This window comes from Suricata suricatta, chromosome 15 (assembly GCF_006229205.1).
Source record: "Suricata suricatta isolate VVHF042 chromosome 15, meerkat_22Aug2017_6uvM2_HiC, whole genome shotgun sequence".
In the NCBI taxonomy this organism is placed as follows: domain Eukaryota; kingdom Metazoa; phylum Chordata; class Mammalia; order Carnivora; family Herpestidae; genus Suricata; species Suricata suricatta.
In genome coordinates this window covers 78,413,993-78,430,147 of record NC_043714.1, presented here as the reverse complement: position 1 = coordinate 78,430,147, position 16,155 = coordinate 78,413,993, and the positions used below count along the sequence as shown (strand labels likewise).

General features: G+C 44.3%; 1 protein-coding gene across 2 annotated transcripts; it reads right to left on the bottom strand.

Annotated features, from left to right (window-relative positions):
- Nucleotides 1-1,021: 1,021 nt before the first annotated feature.
- On the bottom strand, nucleotides 1,022-3,269 carry COMMD5 (COMM domain containing 5). 2 transcript variants are annotated; one of them, XM_029923122.1, is made up of 2 exons: nucleotides 3,179-3,269; nucleotides 1,022-1,942 (listed from the first exon to the last, which is right to left on the bottom strand). In XM_029923122.1, the coding sequence occupies exon 2, from the start codon at nucleotides 1,887-1,889 to the stop codon at nucleotides 1,215-1,217; it is 675 nt and encodes a 224-aa protein (XP_029778982.1). In that variant the 5' UTR covers nucleotides 1,890-1,942; nucleotides 3,179-3,269; the 3' UTR covers nucleotides 1,022-1,214. The 2 variants fall into 2 exon arrangements, with proteins under 2 accessions (XP_029778982.1, XP_029778983.1); XM_029923123.1 differs by having other exon boundaries at nucleotides 1,022-1,936; nucleotides 3,179-3,255.
- Between the last annotated feature and the right edge of the window lie 12,886 nt (nucleotides 3,270-16,155).

The following is a 16,155-nucleotide window of genomic DNA, read 5'->3' as shown; positions in this document are numbered from 1 at the left end:
TCACGTTGTCTGTGTTCTTTCTTGTAGATATTTCGCCGACACCAACCCCCTACTCAGGGACCCTTAGACTCGGGTGCGTGGGCTGGTCCCCCGCAGGAAAGGCTGTCTGCAGGCTAGGGAGAAAGGCCTCTCACACTCTCATCTCCGACTTCTAGCCTCTAGAACTGTGAGGAAATACAATTCTGCTGTTTAAGCCCCTTAATCTGTGATATTTTGTATGGCAACCTGAGCTGCCCAGACACCCACCTAGAGGATCCCAGGAGAGGCCCCTGCTGCTCTCTCCTCAGACACCAACAACTGTCAGGGGCACCTGGGTGGCTCAGCGAGTTAAGCATCAACTTCTGATTTCCGCTCAGGTCAAGATCTCAGAGGGAGCTTGCTAAAGATTTTCTCTCCTCTGTCTTCCCCTGAATGCCTGTGTGCTCTCTCAATTGGGGAAAAAAAAGTTATTAAAAACAGTTGTTAGATCACACCCACTTTGCTCAGAATTGACGCCCTGGGGCCATGTCCTTCACATCCTCGTCTCCCCCCTCACCCAGCTGCAGCTACGCGGTCACGCGCTGCTAGCTGCCCCTCACCGAGAGCCCCCATTCCTGACTGCTCTGCTCCCTTGCCTCCTTCAGATCTTTACTGTTATACCATGTCCTCAAGGAGGCCCACCCCATGACCAATTTAAGATGACAGCCTAGGTCTTCCATAACCCTGCCTCCCTTCACTGACACGAGTTACACCGGGCATGTTTTATTATGCATTTTGTAATGTCTCCCCCTCAGCACTGGAATGTTGGCTCCATGAGGTTAAGGATTTAAGGCAGGAGAATGAATTGTCATCCCTAAAACATAAGGTTCACAAAAGCAAATGAACAGAGAGCTCAGATGCTACATGAGGCAAGGCTGAGTGACCATGGTGTCTGTGCAAAGGCCTTGGCCTTGACCCCAGGTGATAACCGGACCACATATGGCCTCACCCAGCAGCAAGAGCAACATCCAGGGGAGGGGTTTGATGCCAACCCAGGAGAACATATTTTTTTAATAGTTCCTTTATTTCCAGTAAAAAGGAAAGACAACGTTGTCTTTCTTAATTAAACAGAGGATGACATCATTACATCCCAACATCTCACTGAAGAATGCTTCCTGGAAGGACAGGCTTCACTTTGGAGATGCCTATAGGAGCCAGCTACCCCCAAGTGACTGGAATGGGATTGCAAGCATGGGTCAGTCCTGCAGTTTGAGCTCACACCTCTTCTCCAGGTCCGCCATCTCCTTCAGGACGAGGGCCACGCTGTACCGCAGCTCCTGGAACTTGGCTGTGGGGACCTCAAAGCGGTATGCTGACCCATCTGAAAGCTTGAGCTGCATCAGGACGCTCGGCTGCAGGGAGCGGGCCAGGGCACTGGTGGAGATTGCCACATCCACCCTCCACCACATGCTGGCAACATGGGGAAGCCAGGTCCCTTGCTGCCTGGCCACAGAGTTGAGGAGAGGCCGCTGGCTCCCAAACACCACGCTGGACAAGTCCATGGCCAGGTCCTGGGGGATGCAGAGCTCCTGGAGCTGGTCTTTGAAGGCGTCAGGCTTCAGGCTGGCTGGGGGCAGCCGGAGGGCCTGCTGGAGCAGTGTGTTTGTGCCGGCTAGGAGGGCACCCAGCCGTTCCTCCGGCAGGTCTGCGCTAGCCCTGAGGCGCTGCACAGCCTCCCGACAGTCCTCTCCCTGTAGACTGCTGACCACCAGCTTCAACAACTTTCTGAATGTGCTCCTGTCCAGGTCCCCCAGGAGCCGGGGCATTGCTGCCACTTCTGGGGGGAGCTGGGCCCCCAGGAAACTCACCCGGCTGCTGTGACTATCACCAGGGTGATGCAGGTATGGAGCTGCAGTCCCCACGGCAGACATTGCTGTTTCCTCCCTTTTGATCAGGCAGCCCAGAGGAAAGGTCCCAGCTGCAACTGCCAAGGGCAGGGGGGAGAAGAGAGCCCAGTAACTCCCATATCCTTTGGGACAGCAAACGAGGACTGACATGGTCTCTGCCTTGAAGAGGCTGACAGCATGAACCACTGATGACAGCCAATGTAATGGGAGGTTCCCTGAGAGCAAGTGGCAGAGGGGCCCACTTTAATCCCGGGAAGAGGAGAGCCAGGAGTGGGTAGGGAGGGGAGACAGGGTGGGGGAAAAGAGGGCCAGAAAACAAGAGACCACACATAAGATCTCCAAATACGTAAGAGAAAAGAATGCAAGAGAAGAAAAGTCCAGAGAACACAGGGACATACAGCCTCTGCTGCTGCCACTGACCACAGTAAGATCACTACACTGTGAACTGTCACAACAGCTCTGCAAGAGCCAGTTATTATCCTCACCTTGTCTATAAGGAAACCGAGGCGCAAACACAACAGCCCAAGGCCTGGAACCCAGGCCTATCAAAAGCTCCCACTGTTTTCACAGCACAGGGGAAACTAGACACAGCCACTCAGGCAGGAGGTGCTGAGGTACCTGGATAAAGGTCTGTGTCATTACTTGAAGGGACCGTATAATGTCACAACACACCTCAGGTGGCCGAGCCACACACCTGCTTATACAGGACGAGGGTGCACCGCTCATCTCAACCGCTCCAAGTGCTTGAACAGAGCTCGGCCGGACACACAGATCCTGTCCCCAAGGCTCCCACCAGGCCCAGGGCGAGATGGGGCACCGCGGAGCCCTGCGGGAACCGGGGCGGGGGAGGGCGGGGCACAGAGAGCCCTCTATGGGCATCATCGTATCCCATTCTCCTGGGAAGGCCAGACCTCCCCTCACCCTGTCTGTCAACGACCATCTGTCAAAACAGGGGTTCTTCCCCACTGCATGGCCACTATCAGGAACTGCCTTCCGCTGTCCCGGGCCGCCGCGCTGCTCAGACCCTGTTTCCCGAAGGCTGGCGTGCTGCTCCACGCTGACCCTCTAGGGGCCACCGGCTCCGAGGCAGGAGCTGACGGAGACGGCCCGATTGGAGTGGTGACCCTTGTTCTCCGCGGTGGCCCTGGCCACCTGTCGCAGCCAGCGCCGTCCGGCCCCTCCCCAAACTGCACCACATCTGCCTCCACAGCTCCCTGGATTTGCCGGCCAAGGAGCTGCGTCGCGTTCCTCTACCCCCGTCCGGAAAGAGCGATCCCATTTTCTGCACCCCAAAACCCGCGACATCTCCGCACCTGAACGCCCAGTCCGGCACACAGAAGCCAGGTGAAGAGCCGGACCACTGCCACACCGGAAGCAGGGCGGGGTTCTCGGAAGCGATCCAGAGACACTTCCGGGCAGCTCTAGGACCTCAGGAGGACCCGGCCCTCTGTGATCCCGGCTTCTGTGCGGAGGCTGAGGGCGTCGTAGCCTGCGAGGTGCACCTCCGGTCATCCTCCTGCGAGAATGTCAAAGGCTCCTCGTGGACCGGCGGATCCTCGTCTCCGCTGGTGTCCGGGAAGGGACCCTCACCCGCCCGGAGGGCCCAGGAAGAGATGGGCCAGCGGCATAGACTCCAGGGAGATCCGGAGCGGTGCCCACCGGAATGGAGTCCAGCCTGCACCCTCCGGGGACGGCCGCACAACCGTATGAACGTGCTTAGTCGCTCAATGGTTCATTTAAACTGTATGGTGTGGGAATTATATCTCAATAAAGCTGTTATTTTTAAAAGTCGATGAAAGGAAGGCCAACAACCCAATTAAAATGAGCAAAAGATTTGGATATTTCACCAATGATATAAAATGGCTAACGAACATAGAAAGAAATGTTTGCCATTGTCAGTCATTAGGGAAAGGCAAATTGAAACCACAGGGAGGTACCATTTCCTACCATTAGAAGCGTGATAATAAAAAAGATAAACCGGGGCACGTCGGTGGCTCAGCCAGTTAGGCTTCGGACTTCCTTCCACACATGATCTCGCAAATTACCAGTTGGAGCCCCACAGACTGTGCTGATACCTCAGAGCCTGGAACATGCTTCAGATTAGGTCTCTGTCGCTTTTGGCCCCTAACTCGCTGGTGTGTGTGTGTGTTCTGTCTCTCAAAAAACAAAAACAAACAAACAAACAACAACAACAACAAACCCACAAAAAAAGACAGGCATAGACTGAATGTTCAAGTTTCCCCCAAATTCTAAAATTTGTATGTGAAACCCTAATCCCAATGTGATGGTATTTGGAGATGGACCCTTAGGGAGGGAAATAGGTCATGAGGGTGGGGCTCCCATAAATAGGATTAGTGCCCTTTAAGAAGAGGCCACAGGGGAAACTAACTCCTACCATTATGTGAGGACACGATGAGAAGTTGGCCATCTGCAACCAGAAGAGGGGTTCCAGGGTTTTGCCATAACCAACCTGGCAGGCACCCTGACCTCAGACTTCCAGCCTCCAGAACTGTGAGAAAGAAATCTGTGTTTATAAGCCAGCCAGTCTATGGTACTTTGTAATAGCAGCCCAGACGGACTAAGACAAAAAACAAGTGTTGGCAAGATGCGGCAAAATGAAAACCTTCTAAGTTGCTGGTTGGAATGGAATAGAAAAGAGTCTTGAATTATCTCAAAAAGTTAGAAATATTTATATTACTCATATTGACCTTAAAGGTAAAACAGCCAGTTATTTTTCCAGCAAAATGGGTTTATTTGGTTTAAAAATTAATAAAAGGTAATATCCCTTAGAGCGGAGTCGAGAGGCCAGCAGTGGGCGCTCTGACCTCACACCGCTCTTCCCAGCCCTTTGCATTCCCAGCCCGAAGCCTGTACTTTCACACTCCTCCCCGGGGCAAAGAAGGTGTCCTGCCGCTCAGCAGCAGCCCAGCCAATGAAAAGCCACTGCACTTCCAAAGGACTTTCAGTGTACAACAGTTTTCCCAGCTCCCCTTTCCTCCTCCTTTGTTTGGGGGACTTAATGGTGGTTTGGTTTTATTTATTTACTTATTTGGTTTTATTTATTTAAAAAAATTTTAAATATAATTTATTGTTAACTTGGCTAACATGCAATGTGTACAGTGTGCTCTTGGTTTTGGGGGTGGATTCCCGTGATTCATCACTTACATACAACACCCAGTGCTGATCCCAGCAAGCGCCCTCCTCAATGCCCGTCACCCATTTTGCCCTCTCCCGCACCGCCCCACCATCAACCCTCAGTTTGTTCTCTGCATTTATGAGTTTCTTATGGTTTGCCTTCCTCCCTCTCTGTTTGTAACTATTTTTTCCCTTCCCTTTCCCCATGGTCCTCTGTTAAGTTTCTCAAGCTCCACATATGAGTGGAAATATATGATCTCTGTCTTTCTCTGACTTATTTCACTTAGGATAGATTACTTGTCCTGAATTGCAGTTCTCTATTCTTGAATGAACACATTAGTGCTGATGAAATAACTGATAATTTTATTTTTAAGGTCTATACCTGCTGTCAAGAATCAGTTCCTATTTTATAGTTTAGTAGATTGAATATACCACAATATTCTCTTGGCTCTCGTATGGATGGACAACAGAGAGCTTTCCCGGATTTGCCTGTTATAAGTAGTTCTGCTATGAATATTCAGGTTACAAGTTTTTTTGTGTACACATTTTCATTTCTCTTGGGTTAGGAATGAAATTGCTGGGTCAGAACAGGTGTATGCTTAGTTATATGAGAAAGTGCATGAGGGGCACCTGGGTGGCTCGGTCAGTTAAGCGTCCGACTTCAGCTCCGGTGATGATCTCATGGCTTGTGAGTTTGAGCCCCGCATCGGCCTCTGTGCTGACAGCTCAGAGCCTGGAGCCTGCTTTGGATTCTGTGTCTCCCTCTCTCTGCACCTCCCCTACTCACACTCCATCTCTCTCTGCCAAAAATAAATAAATGTTAAAAAAGAAAAAAAGTAAGTGCATGATTTCTATTTTTATTGTTTGGAGTGGTTGTACCATTTTTTTTTAAGTTTATTTATTTGGAGAGAGAGCAAGAGAGAGCAGGGAAGGGGCAGAAGAGGGAGAGAGAGAATCTGAAGCAGGCTCTACTCTCTCAGCATGGAGCCCAACTCAGGGCTCCAACTCACAAACCATGAGATCATGACTTGAGCTGAAATTAAGAGTTGGACACTTAACTGACTGAGCCACCCAGGTACCCCTATGGTTGTACCATTTTATATTCAAAAGTTTTGAAGAGTTACAGATGCTACATATCCTTCCCAACATTTTGGAGCTATCAGACTTTTTGTTTTTTGTTTTGTTTTTTAATACTTTTTAAATGTTTATTATTGAGACAGAGAGTGAGCAGGGGAGGGGCAGAGAGAGAGGGAGACACAGAATCTGAAGCAGGCTCCAGGCTCTGAGCTGTCAGCACAGAGCCTGATGTGGGGCACGAACCTATGAACAGCGAGATCATGACCTGAGCCGAAGTCAGACACTTAACCGACTGAGCTACCCAAGTCCCCCTTGTTTTGTTGTTTAATGGTTTTTGTTTTATATTTATGGTTTTTTATTATTTTTTTAATTTTTTTTAACATTTTATTAATTTTTCAGAAACAGAGACAGTGTGATCAGGGGAGGGTCAGAGAGAGAGAGGGAGACACAGAATTCGAAGTGGGCTCCAGGCTCCGAGCTATCAGCACAGAGCCTGACGCGGGGCTTGAACCCACGAACCATGAGATCATGACCTGAGCCGAAGTCAGACGCTTAACCAACTGAGCCACCCAGGTGTCCCTTTGTTTATATTTAAATTGTAGTTGGTTAACATACAGTGCAATATTGGTTTCAGGAGTAGAATTCAGTAATTGATCACTTACAAACCACACCCACTGCTCATCACCAGTGCCCTCCTTAGTACCCATCTCCCATCTAGTTCATTTCCCACCCACCTCCGTCCATCAATCCATAATTTGTTCTCTACTATTGAGTCTCTTGTGTTTTGTTTCCCACTCTTCACTTACCCCTTTCCCATATGTTAATCTGTTTTGTTTCTTAAATTTTACATATGAGTGAAATACATGGTATTTGTCTTTCTTTGATTGACTTATTTCACTTTGATTAATACATTCATGCTTCATTCACACCACTGCAAATGACAAGATTTCATTTTTTTTTGTAAAATGTTTTTGCTTTCGGGCGCCTGGGTGGCTCAGTTGGTTGAGCTTCTGACTTTGGTTTAGGTCATGATCTCACAGCTTGTGGGTTCGAGTCCTGCATCAGGCTCCATGCAGAGAGCTCAGAGCCTGGAGCCTGCTTCGGATTCTGTGTCTCCCCCTCTCTGCCCATTTACCACTTGTGCTCTGTCTCTCTCTCAAAAATAAATAAATATTAAATTTTTTTAATGTTTTTGTTTGGTTTTGCTTTGTTTCTATTATTTAGTTTTGAGAGAGAGAGAGAGAGAGCGAGCGAGCACAAGCAGGGGAGGGCAGAGAGGAGGACGAGGATCCGAAGCAGGCTCTGCACTGACAGCAATGAGCCCAACGTGGGGCTTGAACTCACAAACCATGAGATCATGACCTGAGCCGAAGTAGGACGCTGAAATGACTGAGCCACCAGGCACCCCATGGAATACTACTACTGAGTAGTATTCCATTAAATATATATTCCACATCTTTATCCATTCATCAGTTGATGGACATTTGGGCCCTCTCCATAGTTTGGCTCTTATTGATAACACTGCTATAAACATTGGGGTGCATGTACCCCTTTGAATCTGTACTTTTGTATCATCTGGGTAAATACTTAATAGTGCAACTGCTGGGTCATAGAGTAGTCCTATTTTTAGTTTATCGAGGGTTGTCAGACTTTTTAAACATCCATTCTGGTGAGTGTGTAGGGATATCTTACTGTGGTTTTTGTTTCACTTCCCTAATGACTAGTGATACACACTTTTTTTTTTTTACTTTTTCGTGTGCTCATTGGATATTCATGAACCTTTGTAAAGGTATTGTTAAAATATTTTGCCTATTTTTTTATTGATTGGATTGGCAATTGTTATTATTATAACCATTTTATTGAGGTATGATTGGCATGTAACAAGGTACATATTTAATGTATACAACTTGATGAGTTTGGGGATAAGTTTTCACTCATGAAACCTCCTGAAGTTTCCCCCTGGCCCCTGTATTATTGTTTTTGTACGTGTAGTGAGAACACTTAACATAAGCTCTAATCTTTTAGCAAAGTTTAAGTACGACACAGTATTGTTGATTACAGACGTTACACTGTGTATCACAGCTCTAGAAATCATTTACCTTGCAAAACTGTAAGTTTGTACCCTTTGACCGTCACCTCCCCCATTCCTCCCTTCCCCCAGCCCCTGGCAGCCATGGCTCTAATCTCTGATTCTAGGAATTCGGCTATTTTAGATTCCAAATATAAGGAAGACGATACAGAACTTGTCTTTTTTATGAGTCTGGTTTACTTCACTTAGCATAATGCTCTCTAGGTTCATCTTTGTTGTCACAAATGAGAAGATTTCCCTCTTTTTTGAAGCTGAATAAAATTCCATTGTGCATGTATATACACAAGTATTATAACACATATAGTTTGCATATATATATAAATGTGATATATATGTCACATTTTCTTTATCCACTTGGTTGATAGACAGTTTGTTTCTATATCTTGGCCATTGTGAACAATGCTGCAATGGACATGGGAGTGCTGATATTTCTTAGAGATCCTGCCAGTGGGTTTTTTAACTTTTTGAGGAATCTACTGTTTTCCATAACAACAGCTGTAGCAATTTACTTTCCAACCAACAGTGCACAAGGGTTCCGTTTTCTCCACACCCTTGTCAACTCTGGTTAGGTTCTTGTTTTGTTTTCTTTAGTAATAGCCACCCTAACAAGTCTGAGGTTTTGATTTACATCTCCCTGGTGATTAGTGATATTTGACAACTTTTTCATGTATCTTTAGCCGTATGTATAAGTTTTCTTTGGAGAAATATCTTTTCAGGCCCGTAGCCCATTTTAAAATCCAGTCACCTGGGGTTTTATTTGCTTCTTTTGTTTCATTTTGTTTTGTTTGCTGTTGAATTGTATGAGTTCCTTTTACGTTTTGCATCTGAACCCCTGTATGTGGTTTACAAATACTTCCCACCATTCCACAGGCTGCCTTGTCACTTGTTGATGGTTTCCTTTGGCATTCAGAAGCTTTTTAATGCAATGTAGTTCAACCTTTTAATATTTGCTTCCCTTGTTTATGCTCTTGGTGTCATATACAAAAACTCATCAATGACAAGGAACTTTTCCCTACGTTTTCTTCTAGGAGTTTTATGGTTTTAGGTCTTATATTTAAATATAATCCATTTAGAGTTGATTGTTGCATATGGTATATGGAGATAAGGGTCCGATTTTATTGCATGTGGACATCCAGTTTTCCCATGTGAAAGAAGAAACATGCCGGGTGTCTGGGTGGCTCAGTTGGTTGAGTGTCCGACTTTGGCTCAGGTCATGGTCTCACGGTTCATGGGTGATCTCTCTGTCCCTCCCCTGTTCACGCTCTGTCTCTCAAAAATATAAAAATAAAAAAATTTGTTTTAAATAAGAAACATATGTGTGTCTGCCCTGAGTTCCTGCTAATATTTAGTCTTTGACTGCAGTTCAGCACCAAGCTTCTAAATCCCTTGCAATTTATTTGTTTGTTTATTAATTTATTAAAATTTAGATCCAAGTTAGTTAGCATATAGTGCAATAATCATTTCAGGAGGAGATTCCAGTAAGTCATCCCCTACGTATAACACCCAGTGCTCATCCCAACAAGTGTCCTTAATGACCCTTATCCATTTAGCCCATTTCCCCACTCACAATCCCTCCAGCAATCCTCAGTTTGTCCTCTATATTTAAGAGTCTCTCGGGGCGCCTGGGTGGCTCAGTCAGTTAAGCATCCGACTTCAGCTCAGGTCGTGATCTCACAGTCTGTGGGTTCCAGCCCTGCGCAGGGCTCTGTGCTGACAGCTCAGAGCCTGGAGCCTGCTCAGATTCTGTGTCTCCCTCTCTCTCTGCCCCTCCCCCACTCACTCTCTGCTCTCTCTCAAAAGAAAATAAAGACATTAAAAAAAACATTTTATTTAAAAAAACAGTCTCTTATGTTTTGTCCACCACCTTGTTTTCATATTATTTTTGCTTTGCTTTGCTTATATTAATCTGTTTTGTATCTTAAATTCCTCATATGAGTGAAGTCATATGATGATATTTGTCTTTCTCTGAATAATTTACTGAGTTAATACACTCTAGTTCCATCCACGTAGTTGCAAATGGCAAGATTTCATTCTTTTTCATTGCCAAGTAATACTCCATTGTGTATATATACCACATCTTCTTTATCCATTCATCCATCAATGGACATTTGGGCTCTTTCCATCCTTTGGCTACTGTCAATAGTACTGTTATAAACACTGAGGTGCATGTGCCCCTTCGAAACACCACACTTGTATCCCCTGGATAAATAGCTAGTGGTATAATCGCTGGGTCGTGGGGTAGTTCTATTGTTAATTTTTTGAGGAACCTCCGTACTGTTTTCCAGCGTGGCTGCACCAGTTTGCATTCCCACCAGCAGTGCAGAAAGAGATCCTCTCCACATCCTCACCAACATCTGTTGTTGCCTTTAAGCCATCCTGACTAATGTGGGGCGGTGTCTCATTGTGGTTTTAATTTGTAGTCCATGATGATGAGTGATGTTGAGCATTTTTTTCATGTGTCTGTTAGCCATCTGGATGTCTTCTTTGTAGAGGTGCCTATTCATGTCTTTTGACCATTTATTCACTGAGTTCTTTTTGTTTTGTTTTGTTTTGATTTTGGGGGGGGCGTTGTTGAGTTTCATAAGTTCTTTATAGATTTTGGATACTAACTCTTTATCTGATATGTCATTAGCAAATATCTTCTCCCATTCTGTTGGTTGTCTTTTAGTTTTGCTGATTGTTTCCTTCACTATGCAAAAGCTTTTTAATTTTAATGATGTCCCAATAGTTCATTTTTGCTTTTGTCTCCCTTGTCTCTGGAGAGGTGGTGAGTAAGAAGTTGCTGCGGCCGAGGTCAGAGAGGTTTTTGCCTGCTTTCTCCTTGAGGGTTTTGATGGCTTCCTGTTTTACATTTAGGTCTTTCATCCACTTTGAGTTTATTTTGGTGTATGGTGTAAGAAAGTGGTACAGGCTCATTTTTTCTGAATGTCGCTGTCCAGTTTTCCCTAGAATCATTTGCTAAAGAGATTATCTTTATTCCACTGGATATTCTTCCCTGCTTTGTCAGAGATTAGTTGGCCATACGTTTTTGGGTTGATTTCTGGGTTCGCTATTCTGGTCCCATTGGCCTGAGTGTCTGTTTTTTGTGCCAGCGCCATACTGTCTTGATGATTACAACTTTGTAATACAGCTTGAAGTCTGGGATTGTGATGCCTCCAGCTTTGGTTTTCTTTTTCAGGATTGCTTTGGCTATTTGGTGTCTTTTCTGGTTTCATACAAGTTTTAGGAGTGTTTGTTCCAGCTCTGTGAAGAATGCTGGCGTTGTTTTGATAGGAATTGCTCCTTGTTATTTCCAGAGTGATAGGAGTGTCTGCTACAGACCCTTAATTCCCTCAGAATTTCCTGAATTATAGGAGTGTCAGGTGACTCCCAGTGTGCTCCTGAGTCGAAGCTTGGAATGTTTAGTCCTACTCCCTTATCCTCCAAAGTGGGGAGAAATGGAAAATAAGTTAATCAATGACCAGGCCCATGTGATGAAGTCTCCATTAAAATCCCCAAAAGATGGGGTTCAGTGAGCTCTGGGGTTGGTAAATACATGGAGATACAGGGAGAGTGTCACACCTTAAGAGGGCATGGAAGGCCCTGTCCCCTTTCCTCACCCTGTACATTTCTTCCATCTAGCTGTTCCTGAGCTATATTCTTCATAATAAACCAGGAATCTGGTAAACAAGGTGTTTTACTGAGCTCTGTGAGCCACTCTAGCAAATTATCAAACCTGAGGAGGGTCATGGAACCTCAGATTTATAGCCAGTTGGTCAGAAGTGCTGGGGACAACCTGATCTTGGCAATTAGCCTCTGAATGGGGGATTGAGCCCTTAACTTGTAGAGCTGCCCCGACTTCCCCAGTCTGGCCTCTGCCTTTGCAGAGGCTGACACGGCCATCACTACCCACACTACTCTGCTCTGGCACGTCATTCTCATGTGGGCCTCATGTAACTTCCCAAACATGTCTGTGCACAGACCCCTAATTACTCCCCCTGACTTTTATCTTTCATATTGAGAGAAAAAAAGAAGCAAGAATTGCATTAGCAAATATTTTCATTAGCAACTCCCTGACCTCATGTACTTTCCCTTTTCCCCAGCATAGGCAACAGATATCTTGCTTGGCAACTGTCAGGGTTCCCAGGAGAATGTTCCAAACACACCTGCAATTACAGAGACCTCATTAATTAAGGGCTCAGTGGTTGAGCTCTGAAACTTACATGTTTGTACAGAGGCCACACGTCCCAGGGCTGGTCCCCACCAGCTACTGAGCATGGCAGGGATACTAAGGCAGGTCCATTCCTGAAACACAGAGAATGCCAAGATGGCTGACTTGGTCTCAATAAGTTTGCTTAATGGCACAAGCTTGGGATGATTCTACCCAAATTTCTCTCTCTGAGCTGGACTTGAATTGAATAGCTCTCCCAATCTTCCCTGAATCCCTATATTCTCTCATGCCAGCTCTTTCTCTAATAAAACTTTTGCATGTTTAATCCTGTCTTGGTGTCTGCTTCTTGGAGGATCAGGCTTGTTTAGCACTAATGTATGAAACTTGCACAAGAATCTGTCCTGGCACCCAGTTCTTATTGCTCTGTCTTCCACTCCATGTTGGACCCCAGTGAGTATGTTTAGTGGGTAGTAACTTATACAGGTTCAGAACTCAGAAGGTCTGGTGTTAAAAGAGTTTAGAAAAGGGGATTTACATGTTAATAGTAATCAAAGAAATAGGACAGAATAAGCTATTTTTGGGGAAAAGGAAGAGTAAGATGAGGAGAAAAAACAAGGCAGACCTTCGGGGGAGGAGAACCTAACAAAAGAAAGTGAAAGGTTGGCAGAAAACAGGGAAGTATGGTAGTAATGATGATAAGGAGATAGAATGTTTAAAGAAGCATGGAGCCAGAGGAGGGTTTGGGGAGATGGGAAAGTAGGAAGCACCAGAAATCTGTCCCCCCACCTGAACAATAATTGCCCTGGCCAGATATGTTGTACTGTTAACTATTTTGGAACTCTGGAGTCTATTGAAGGCTTGCAACTTCCAGGGGAAAGGCTTAGACAGTAAGTTATGGTCAACTTCAATTTCAGCTCTTAGTATAGGAGCAGCTATGATTCACTACTCCCAGCCCCTTGCCAGGCAGCCTTGTGTACATTATATGCAGCTGTGTGGAAGCCAGACTAGACAGAAAGTACCTTTCCTCCAAATAGTGGAGATCTGTTTTGATAGAACGTTGCTGCTTCTGATCTCAGAGGTACAGAAAGAGGTGGGTAGCTCTTGTTACACCTTCCCCTCATTGTTGCAAACCTTTCCCCTCCAGCTAAAGTAACTTTCAGGGGATTTATAGAGCCAGAATCCTTTTGTTTTTCTCCTCTTAACTTTTTTCTCCCTTTCAAAAGCAACTGCATATATGGGGGGTAGGGATGAGAAGTTACCACACAAGCCCAGGAAAAGGCTCAGAAACGAACTGAGAAGACCTTAAGTTTAAATATTAGGGTGGTCCTTGGCATAGAGATAATAAAAGTAAAAATAAGGGGCGCCTGGGTGGCTCAGTCGGTTAAACCTCCGACTTCGGCTCAGGTCATGATCTCAGTTTGTGGGTTCGAGCCCCGCATCGGGCTCTGTGCTGACAGCTCAGAGCCTGGAGCCTGCTTCGATTCTGTGTCTCCCCCTCTGTCTGCCTTTCCCCCTCTCATGCTCTGTCTCTCTCTGTATCAAAAACTAAATAAAACATTAAAAAAATAAATACAAGTAAAAATAAGAACATAAAACAAATATGAAAACTAGCCAACCAAAAACAGCAAAATTTGGCAAATGGTGGAGAATCTGGTCCAGAGATATTACATTATTAGATTCAAATGTCAAGTTTTCAATAAAAAGTCACAAAGCACACAAAGAAAGAAGAAAGTATGTCCCATTTAAAGGAAAAAATAAATCAACTAACAGAAACTGTCCTTGAAAAAGACCTGATGGTGGATCTACTAGAAAAAGACTTTAAAACAATTGTCTAAAAGATACTCAAAGAAGTAAAGGATGACATGGAGAAAATGAAGAACACAATGTATGAACAAAATGAAAATATAAATAAAGAGAACACTAAAAAGAAAGCAGAAAGAAGGTCTGGAGTGCCTTCTTTCAATGTCTACCATGAAAAATTTACAGCGGGATTCAAAGACAGACTTGAGCAGGAAAAAGAATCAGTGAACTTGAAGATAAGAAAGAAATTATTGAGTCTGAGAAACAGAAAGAAAAGAGATTGAAGAAAAGTTATCAGAGCCTAAAGCACCTGTGGGACACCATCTGTGGGACACCATCAAGAAGCCCAACATATACATTGTTGAATTCCCAGAAAGAGAAAGGAGAGAGGAACGACAAAGAGAATATTTGAAGAAATAATGGTTGAAAACTTCCCAAAATTGATAAAAAGACATGACTTGTAGATATTCAAGGAGGTCAGTGAACTCCAAATAAGATGATTTCAAAAAGACCCAAACAGGGACACATTATAATCAAACTTTCTTTCTTTTTTTAAATTTTCATGTTTTTATTTATTTTTGAGAGAGAGAGAGAGTGTGTGTGTGTGAACAGGGGTGGGACAAGAAAGAGGGAGACACTGCATCCAAAGCAGGCTCTAGGCTCTGAGCTGTCAGTATGGAGCCCAACATGGGGTTTGGACCCATGAACTGTGAGAGCATAACCTGAGCTGAAGTCAGGCACTTAACTGTGCCACCCAGGCACCCCCCTAATAAACCTTTTGAAAGACAAAGAGAAAATCTTGAAAGGAACAAAAAAGAAGCAGTTCATCACATAAAATCGATCCTTAATATTATCAGCAGATTTCTCATCAGAAACTTTGGAGGCCAGAAGGCAATGAGCTGATATATTCAGATGATAAAAGAAAAATGTCAACCAAGACTACTATATCTGGACAATCTGTCCTTCAGAAGTGAGGGAGAAATTAAGATTTGCTCAGAAAAACAAAAGCTGAGGGAGTTTACTATTATAAGGTCTTCCCTGCAAGAAATACTAATAAAGTCCTGCAGATTGAATTGAAAGGACACTAGATAGTAACTCAAATCCATGTGAAAGAATAAAGATCTCAGTAATGATAAATACTTGGGGCAATTATAAATTCTAGCATTCTAACAACAGCTTGCAACTTCATTTTTTGTTTTCTACATCATTAAGATAAGTAATACATTTTTAAAAACAAATTTTAATCTAAAAGTTAGTATTCTTGTAACTTTGATTTTTTTAACTCCACATTTGTTTTCTCACATCATTAACTGAATTGCTGGAATGGAACTGTAAAGGAACAAAGTTTTTATAAGTTTGTATAAATTCAGATTAGAGTGTTATAACTTTAGGATGTTAAATGTAATTCCTATAGTAATCACAAAGAAAATAGCTATAAAAAATACAAAAGGAAACATTAAACATTTCACTACAAAAACTATCCACAAAAAAGACAGAAATGAGAGTCAAAACATATAAAACATCTTGAGGGGCACCAAGTGGCTTAGTTGGTTGAGTGTCCAACTTCAGCTCAAGTCATGATCTCATGGTTTGTGGGTTCGAGCCCCGCATCAGGCTCTGTGCTGACAGCTCAGAGCCTGGAGCCTGCTTCAGTTTCTGTATCTCCCTCTCTCTCTCTGCCCCTCCTGCACTCATGCTCTCAAAAATAAAAAAATAGAAAAAGTAGGGGTGCCTTGTTGGCTCAGTTGGTTAAGCATCCAACCAGCACAGGACATGATATCACAGTTAGTGGGTTCAAGCCCCATGTTGGGCTTGCTGCTGTCAGCACGGAGCCCGCTTCAGATCCTCTATTCCCCTCTCTGCTCCTCCCCTGCTCATGCTCACGCTCTCTCTCTTTCAAAACTAAATAAACTATAAAGAAATAAAAGCTTTGAAAATATTTAAAAGAAAAGACATCTGAAAAACAAATAGCAAAATGACCAAAATAAGTTCCTTCTTAACAGTAACTACTTTATATATACATGTATTAAACTCTCCAA